Source organism: Aricia agestis, chromosome 2 (assembly GCF_905147365.1).
Source record: "Aricia agestis chromosome 2, ilAriAges1.1, whole genome shotgun sequence".
NCBI classification, from domain to species: Eukaryota; Metazoa; Arthropoda; class Insecta; order Lepidoptera; family Lycaenidae; genus Aricia; species Aricia agestis.
The window spans coordinates 18,017,666-18,027,491 of record NC_056407.1 but is presented as its reverse complement, the minus strand read 5'-3'; the positions used below and the strand labels follow the sequence as shown (position 1 = coordinate 18,027,491).

Below are 9,826 nucleotides of genomic sequence, written 5' to 3'. Positions count from 1 at the left end.
GTTTTTCGGCTTCGGCCGAAGGTTGTGGCGATTGCCGATTAATCGGCTTAAGCCCAAAATAGACCTTCGGTCGGACACTAAAAATTATCCATCTCCGTTATTATAATACTAGCTATTGCCCGCGACTTCGTCCGCGTGGACTTTAGTTTATAGTTGTTCCCGTTTTTTCCACATTTTCCTCTATTTCTTCGCTCCCATTAGTTTTAGCGTGATAAAATATAGCCTTTAGCCTTTTTCGATATATCGAAAAAGGCCCACAATTCTTTCAGTGTTAGATATAACACTGAAAGAATTTTTCAAATCGGACCAGTACTTCCTGAGATTAGCGCGTTCAAATAAGCCATGTAAAATAATTTCTCCCGTTTTTTCCACACTTTCCTCTATTTCTTCGCTCCTATTAATTTTAGCGCGATAAAATATAACCTATAGCCTTCCTCGATTAATGGGCTACCTAACACTGAAAGAATTTTTCAAATCGGACTAGTAGTTCCTGAGATTAGCGCGTTCAAACAAACAAACAAACTCTTCCCAATTACAATATTATATTATACTAGCTGTTGCCCGTGACTTCGTCCGCGTGGACTTCAGTTTATAGCGCGCGATGTCAACAAAATTGGTGTCAAAAGCTTTTATAAAAAAACCCTGGTACCCCTTAAATCAATACAGCTGTGCAGTGTGCACACAATATGTACTTCATTTTTTTATATTAAACTTTATATTTTATGCCAAATTTTAAAGCTTATTTAGCCCCCCAATTACACAACTTTACCCATAAACTATTTATCATTGATAGGTTTAGCCCCAATTTCACCAACGTCTGTTAGTGTTAACAGCTTGTTAAAATGTCCTGTCTTCTCTTTCATTCATATGAAAAACGAAACAGCTAACGTGATACTAATTCGAGCATTAACTTTAACAGTCGTTGGTGAAATTTGGTCATAAGGTTACGTCACTGCCTGCACAGATAAAGTACTGAGTTATTTAATACCGTAGAATAGAAATAACAATCGAAAAAAATCGAGAATTAAATGTAAGATGATACCACCTCTTATAGAAAGACTTTTGAGCAAGCGTCAGCGCGATGTAGAAGACGCACGGCGCCATCTATTATGAATTTTTTGAACAAATTTACGACCCTTACAACCCTTTTTTCCAGTAAAAAAGTAGCCTATGTCCTTTCTCAGGCTTTAGACTATCTGTATACAAAATTTCATTACAATCGGTTCGGTAGTTTTGGCGTTTGGCGTGAAAGCGAGACTGACAGACAGACAGACAGACAGAGATACTTTCGCATTTATAATATTAGTATAGATTATGTGCACACTGCACAGCTGTTTTTGGGTATTTTGATTAATTAAGGGCCGCGCTACACCGGAATGACAGCGGCGAGGCGAGCACTTTCAGCGCTGCCATTCCGGTGTAGCGCACTGCGCGGCCCTAAGAGGGGTACCACTTACCAGGGTTTTAAAAAGTTTTTAAATTTGACACAAATTTTGTTGACACCGCGCGCTATAAACTGAAGTCCACGCGGACGAAGTCACGGGCAACAGCTAGTTATGAATAAAAATAATAAAGTTTTTTTTTAAATACTCAGTTACATTAGAAATTTTATTAAATTTGAAAAATAATTTTAAACTACTTACTTAATTTAGAAATATGTTATCAACTACGTAACGTATACTTATGTTGTCTGCGACAAAAACAAAATTCATTTTAGAAAATTAAATGTTTTATTGGAATCTCGGAATCGGCTCCAACGATTTTCATGAAATTTAGTATATAGGGGGTTTCGGGGGCGATAAATCGATCTAGCTAGGAATCATTTCTAGAAAATATCATTTTCATCGGATACCGAGCCTAGTGATATGTTATTTAAAAACATACTTATGAAACTATTAGTTCTGAAAATTTTATAAAATTGATGCCCAGAATGCATGCTAATTATGATGATTGTAAATTTTGCAACAAAGTACTGGAAATAAATTACTGGATATTCAAACATAAATATGGACTGCGGTTACATGACATATTTGGATGCATAAACTCATTGCATCACGTTTCTTATGTTTACCTTTGTACCAAATATGATGCACCAAATGTTTTGATATTGTTATGCGATACCAAAATATGATGATCTCTTTTGGACCACCCATATTGTACACTATACTGTAAATGTAAATAGTTAAATACATATTATTATAACCTAAATTTGGTTCCTGTGACAAAAAAATAATCTTTGCAGTTTGCAAATAAAAACAAAATAAATTTAACATTTTACATAACTACTGACCTATTTGAATCTTTGACTACTTTAACTAAAATTTGAAAAAATAAGAAATTACGCACAAAAGACAAGATTGTTAACTATTGAATAATTTAAAAATGATTTAAAATAAAGCTATTTTGGTTCAATTAATTACTTATTTAAAACGGAATATTTTGTGAATAGTTTAAATCTCTAAAATCAAAAAATAAAAGAATCAAAACTAAAATAAAAGATCCTGTTGCTACGAAATCTATAAGTACCTTTTTTTAAGGAATTTATGTTGATTAAAACCATTTAAACAAAATTATACTTGGTTTGTACCAAGAACCTTATGAATAAAATATATTTAGTGGGACAAACAAGCTTCCCCTTTGGTAAAGTCGCTTAGAAAAGTATCTACTTACATTTCATTGTTATTGCGCGAATGCTGAGTTGGCACCGCGGAACCTACATGTTTTAACCAACTGCGTATATTATTTGATTAGTTATGAGTTGCTATGTATTCCTCTATTCCAAAAACAAAATTAAGAACCCTTCATTCTTCAACTCTACAAAATTACCATTGTTCTACACAATTTCCTATTTTTGAAATTCTTTTGTCATACTATACATAGTATTTATTTATTATTATACTGTAACATACTTTATAAACAAAATAATATTCTTGCGCTACTTATACCAAAACTTTTTCCATACAAAAATTCATCGTCAACACCCTATTTAAAATTTCTAAGTTTTTCTCTACGAAAGCACAAAAACATCACCAAAGTCACATTTTATTTTAGAATATTATTCCAATTATTATTCTTTTCTACAAATTAATTTTTCTTTTGACATTATTTTCTTTAAACTTTTATATTAACTTATCTTCCAATACCTAAAAATTTTACAAGTTTCTAAGTTGTAAAATAATTTATAATACCATTATTTATTTATTTTTACTCTCAAAACATTAAATAAATGACTTAAAGATATTAAAAAATACTTAATAACTGCCAAAACGTAATTCTCTGAAAATCTTTTCCAAAAATAATGCAGAATTATTTGATAATATTATCATCAAAACAAAATTAACATGCACACAAAAAAATTACAAGTAAATGTCTTATTATATCAAATATAACTTTTTGAAAATTCCATGAAGTCAGTTAATTGTAAAACGTTATTAAAATATTACCAATATTATAAATTTTGCAAAAACTAATTTATTTCATACAGCAATCTGACTTTCCACTAATAAATAAACTGTTAATTTTTTACTTTCATACTTTTATCGAATTCTTTACTTCTAAAATTCTAACAACTTTTATCCAAAATTATATTAAATTGTCATATTATTAAACTGAAAATGCATTTGTACCTTTTAGGTACTAAAACAATTACCTGAGTTTTGTTACTTTACTCAAATTCTATTATTATCTACAGGGAACTAGCAGATATTTCTATATGAACATAAAATTTAAATTTTGTAAACTTGTAACATAATTAGTTACCAATTTTATACATACCGCTGTAGTTACAAATACGACATATAATTTATATATTAAAATTTAGACATAAAACAACAGCTGGAATGGCATTTCTCTTCCTCGTCTCTCTGTTCTCCCGGCTGCATCCACTTCCGACACGAGCATCTCCCGGCCGCCTGCTCTACCTTCCTCTCATCCGACTCCAATATCTCCCGGCTGCCTGCATATTCCTCTCATGTGACACTATCAACTCCCGGCTGCCTGCTTTACATATCCACTCCAAAATTTTGATTTTTCAGCAACTATTTATTTTTAATAGATTATTCTTGCAACTCTTTTATTTTAGTTAAAGTTCTCATTAAAAAATTTTCATTTTTTTTTCACTAAGTTATATTTTTATTTGCACTTTTAACAGATTTGTATTTATTTTGCTCTCTACACTATTAAGTCATATTTTTTCTAATCCTACATTATCTCTTATTTAACTAACTAACGGCCGTTAAGTCTCTAAGTCCATTTTTCTAGCACTTTTATTGTCCACACTTTTAAATTAACGTATAAGTAATTAGCATTCGCATTAAAAAATCACATTTTACACATATATTAAATTAGAAGTCCAGTTATATTAATTCACTAATAATTGTATTTACCCTGTACCATCCGCACAGCGCTGCCGCAAGGCAGCACTGGCAGGGTCGCCATGCAATGTGCGGCTTAGGGGAGACTGATTGAAAGAGATGTTTTAGTCGCGACTGATCTTTATTAACTAACTTAATAATTAATTAACCTAACTTATATAGGAGGGAGGTTTGATATACACTACAGTCGGCCATATTCGATTTAGAGTGATATCACATACAATATCATGTATTGTCATCCAAACTAAATGCCTGCAAAATTTCAGCTAGATCAGTTAAATATATCTACTCCAAAATTGAGTTCCAAGATTTCACCCGAACATACATACTTACATACATACAGAGCAAGTTAAATAAAAGCTTTTAATAATAATAAAAAATGTCAAAAGTAGTAGTTTTCAGGAGAGCGTTTTTAAGATTCAAACTGTTACTGTAGATTATCATAAAACATGAACACAATGTTTTTGGTTGATTTGTTAAGCTTATAACAGTAGGCCGTTTGTAATGATATAACACAATTTTAAATATTTTAAATATTTTCGCTAAAATTACAAGATGACCGTTTTTACGCTGACAATTCAAGAATTGCCAGCGTAAGAAGGTCGTACATGTCCGTTTTTATATTGAAAGCAACGTTGAAAGAATAAAAATATTATATATCTAGGTCCTAAATTCATTCAGAACTTTATAAAATGATTCTTATTGTCATAATTTGTAAGTTTATAATGTATTTACTTACATATATAAAAATAGATTTTTAATTGTGTTAGTAACGCTAAAACTCGCAAACTGCTGAACGGATTAGGCTAATTTTAGTCTTAAAATATTCGTAGAAGTCCAGGGAAGGTTTTAAAGTGACACGAAGTTCACCGGGACAGCTAGTGAGAAATAGAAATTCTGGCTCTTCAGTAAGAAAAACTAAAAACTCAGACATAATATCTTTTTATTACGCTTTAATAACACCATTATTTTTATACGCTTAAAATATATACGCTTTAATGATACCAAAATCAGCCAGATACAATTGGTATAGCCCAAGAGATTTTATGAAAAGTCCATACATACTATAATGCGAAAAGACATTTTCCCCAACCTACTTACTTACTTTACTTTTACTATTACCTTTAGACGACCTCTGTGGCTCAGTTGGTGGGCTGTTGGTTTCGTAGCAGCTCAAGCCGGGGGTCGCGGGTTTGAATCCCACCGACGGAACTAAAAGTTTTCAAAGTTCCTGGGTCATGTGTATTAAATATGTGTATCATATAATAAAAATCTTAAATATATGTATAGTATAAAATTATTAAATATATTTCCGTTCTCTGGTACCAGTCCTTCAGGTACTTACCATGGGGCCACTGACGTGGTGTGAAGCGTCCATAGATATTACTTTTAATATTATTATGCTAACGCGGACGAAGTCGAGGGCAACAGATAGTTTATGATATAATTACTATCAAAAATGGGACGGAAAAAAGAAAATATATATACGTGGGAGAGCCATGCTTCGGCACGAATGGGCCGGCTCGACCGGAGAAATACCACATTCTCACAGAAAACCGGCGTGAAACAGCGCTTGCGCTGTGTTTCGCCGAGTGAGTGAGTTTACCGGAGGCCCAATCCCCTACCCTAATCCCTTCCCTACCCTCCCCTATTCCCTTCCCTTCCCTTCCCATCCCTACCCTCCCCTATTCCCTTCCCTTCCCTTCCCATCCCTACCCTCCCCTATAACCCTATTCCCTCTTAAAAGGCCGGCAGCTCTTCTGATGCTGCGAGTGTACATGGGCGACGGAAGTTGCTTTCCATCAGGTTACCCGTTTGCTCGTTTGCCCCCCTTATTTCGTTTAAAAAATAAATAAAATGTGGGACGAAAAAAAACAGGCACTTCGCCGTTTCAAAAGAAAATTTGAAGTGTATAAAGGTGGCTTTCGCATCTTTGCCGCGAGCGACCGCGACTGACCTTTCGTCAGTCGCGGTCGCTCGCGGCAAAGATCCATCTAATGAAATGCCACTTTATGAAATGCTACTTACCTACCTACTAGCTTACGCCACCGCCGGCGGTCGCCACGCAAATGTCAGTAGAAAATGATACTTATATTCTATGGCATAAAGTAGCGTTTTATTTGAATATTGAGACAAAACATAAAGTAACGTTATCATTAACGTTAATTTATACCGGTGTTCATTACCGCTACTTTTTAACGTTTTAACGTTACCTTTAACGTTAAGAAGTATCGTTACCATATTTTTACCGGTATTCCGGTCCCTGAGGAGAACTACCAAAAATGACGTTTTTACGTATGATATCTAAGCGTTAGTTCCTTTTCTCGCCACGTTCATAAACAGCCTTGGCGAACTGTACTTCTTTTGTTCTTTTGTGTGGTAACTGGTATCGTGGGTGATAGCTATTATTGGTGGTGGCTTTATACTAACAACTCTCTGGTGGTGGCATTATACTAACAACTGGTGTGGTGGTTATATCCTTTGTTATGACCGAGTAGGTCGGACCTATAGTCCGTCAAGAAAGTGAAGAAATTAAAAAGTGGCAATATCGTAGTGTCATCCCTTTTTTCTGAGATTGATTTGAAAAGGATGACACTATGATGTTACCACTTTTTTGACAGACTACCTATAACTTGATACGCTTTTTATTAATCTAATAAAAAATTGCAATATAAAAATGTGTATTTTTACTTTTCATACTTTAAAACAACAGTAAATAAGTTGGCAGAATTTGGGCATTTTTTACTACAGGCTTTGGCAGGTTTTTTGACCTAAGTATGGCAGGATCTGTAATTTAAATATGGTCACCCTGATTCTGTTTCTGTGTTTATTCGTCAGTTCGCTGAAATTGTACTTATTACTTATTAGAAATGCGGGGTTTTAAAACAGAATAGATTAAATTATTTATGATTGAGAAAATCCTGAAAAGAACCCTGGAAATACCCCGAACAAAATTTAATACAATAATTATTGTACATAGTTTAAAATTGTTGTCGTTTGTACGTTTTGTACGCAACTTTGTACGTCTTTAACATGAACACGTAGCAATACTAAGATGTGGTCTATTGTAATTTTGTTGTTATTGTCTTTCTTAGCATATGTAGGAACCATTAGATTAATACCACAATTAGGAGATCTTTTTATAAAAGCAGGTCTATATGGAGTAGATTTGTGTAAGGTATCGAAAGAGAAAATGTATGTGTTTCTTCTAAAATACTGATGAAACCATTGAGGCAAGCAAAACTGTTCATGTTTCTAATTAATTTCACTATTTAATTTCAGCCCAGAAGCATTGGGAGTCGTATCAGGATGTGTCTTTTTAGTTGTGAGCTTCTTGTTTATTCCAATAGTTTTTGGATACAATTTAATGGATAGAGAAACTTTTCCTCACAGTGAGGTAGACACTTGCTTTTAAAAAATTCAATGGATATCCATTGAATTATGTTAAGTATTTTTTTTAGTTTGCAGAATTACTAGCAGCTTTGTTGTCAATATGCTGTATGCTGTTATTGGGATTTGCAGATGATGTTTTAGATTTGAGATGGAGGTACAAACTTCTTTTGCCAACTGTAGCATCCTTGCCGTTATTGGTTGTATATTATGTCAATTTTAACTCCACAACTTTTATAGTACCTCTACCACTAAGACAATTTTTTGGAGTCTCAGTTAACATAGGTAAGCAATTTATTTAGTTAAATAATATTTTTTTATGAAATAAGGGGGCAAACGAGCAAACAGGTCACCTGATGGAAAGCAACTACGGTTGCCCATGGACACTCGCAACATCAGAAGAGCTGCATTTTCATACTTCATTTAATTACATGTACTTAACCAAAAAGTCTAATTTAATGTGTTCATTTATTTTCAGGTCCACTTTATTATATCTATATGGGGATGTTGGCAGTTTTCTGCACAAATGCCATCAATATACTAGCTGGTATTAATGGTCTGGAAGTGGGACAATCAGTTGTTATTGCTATTTCTATAGTAATTTTTAATGTAATAGAGTTAAGAGGAGATCAATTCAAGGCACATTGCTTCTCTCTTTATATAATGCTTCCATATATTGCCACAACATTAGCTTTGCTACAATACAATTGGTGAGTATAAGTGAAGCTAATTCAGACTTGACAATAAAAATGAAATTACAAGTAAGCTAATTGTTCTAACAAGTACCTTATATTTCAGGTATCCATCAAAAGTGTTTGTTGGTGATACATTTTGTTATGTATCTGGCATGACCTTTGCAGTTGTGGGCATACTGAGTCACTTCAGTAAAACTGTTCTGTTATTTTTCCTGCCACAAATTATTAACTTTTTGTACTCTGTGCCCCAGTTATTTCACATTATACCGTGCCCTAGACATCGTTTACCAAAATATAGCCCAGAAACTAATTTATTGCAAGCCAGTAAAACTGTCATATCAAAAAAGGATTTGAACTTTTTGAATTCAATTATTCTGAAAATTTTATCAGTCTTACATTTAATAGAAAAACATGAAGATAGTCAAAATATTGTTATCAATAATATGACCTTGATAAATTTATTTTTAATCAAATTGGGCCCCATGTCTGAAGTTTGTTTAACTTCTTCATTGTTAATCTTTCAAGTTTTTTGTTCCTGTATAGCATTCATAATAAGATATCCAATGGCCTCATACTTCTATGATGTTAAGGTTAAATAAATCAATATGAATATTCATGGGCGTACCCAGGTTCTGGGCCAGGGGGGGGGGGGGAAATTAACCAGGTTCTGGTGCCAGGGGGGGCCAAATTACCCAGGTTCTGGGCCAGGGGGAGGCAAATCAAATTTTTCATAAGATAGGTGTTTATAAAGAATAAAAAATTAATAACTTTTAATTGTAGGGGGTAATTAATAATTTTTTATTGATCCAGGGGACGGACGGCAGGACAGGGCAGCTGCCCTCGGTACGCCCATGAGAATATTATTGTAATGAATTATTGTGAAAAGGTTTTTTTAAAGTAAGCTAGGCAAGTTATATGCAAAGTGAAAAGTGAGACTAATACTAGATAAGGTATTTTAATAAAATATGTTAGTTATGTTAAGTAGGTACATATAAATATGATTTTCATAATCAATTTTTTTTAAATTACACCTGTTTAATAATAGAAGTTTCAATGTTAACTCTGGCTCAAACTGGAAGAGGGGGCTTGTAAAATAAATATAATATTTGAGTTTATTCTGTCAAGAGAGTGAAGAAATTAAAAAGTAGCAACATCGTAGTGTCATCCCTTTTTTCGATTTGAAAGGGATGACACTACGATGTTGCCACTTTTTAATTTCTTCACTTTCTTGACAGACTGTAAGTATGGTCTATGGGGGGGTAGATGCCATCTACACTCCATAGTATGGGCACTATTGTTATTTAAATAAATGCTGTGGAGTATTCCAAAGAATATAACAATTAAAATCAAATAGTTATTAAAGGATAT

The 9,826-nt window shown here is 33.2% G+C and overlaps 1 protein-coding gene across 1 annotated transcript; it reads left to right on the top strand.

The window, feature by feature from the left end:
- The first annotated feature begins 7,249 nt into the window (after positions 1–7,249).
- LOC121739853 (UDP-N-acetylglucosamine--dolichyl-phosphate N-acetylglucosaminephosphotransferase) lies at positions 7,250–9,089 on the top strand. The gene is made up of 5 exons (XM_042132439.1): positions 7,250–7,568; positions 7,656–7,770; positions 7,835–8,048; positions 8,242–8,473; positions 8,562–9,089. The coding sequence occupies exons 1-5, from the start codon at positions 7,429–7,431 to the stop codon at positions 9,055–9,057; spliced, it is 1,197 nt and encodes a 398-aa protein (XP_041988373.1). The 5' UTR covers positions 7,250–7,428; the 3' UTR covers positions 9,058–9,089.
- The last annotated feature ends 737 nt before the right edge of the window (positions 9,090–9,826 follow it).

Bases quoted from the DNA above. Each gene is read 5' to 3' on its own strand.
- LOC121739853 (XM_042132439.1), top strand. From the start codon at position 7,429: ATGTGGTCTATTGTAATTTTGTTGTTATTGTCTTTCTTAGCATATGTA. The intron at 7,569-7,655 runs GTATGTGTTTCT...ATTTAATTTCAG, and splicing joins AAGGTATCGAAAGAGAAAAT to CCCAGAAGCATTGGGAGTCG. The intron at 8,474-8,561 runs GTGAGTATAAGT...CTTATATTTCAG, and splicing joins GCTTTGCTACAATACAATTG to GTATCCATCAAAAGTGTTTG.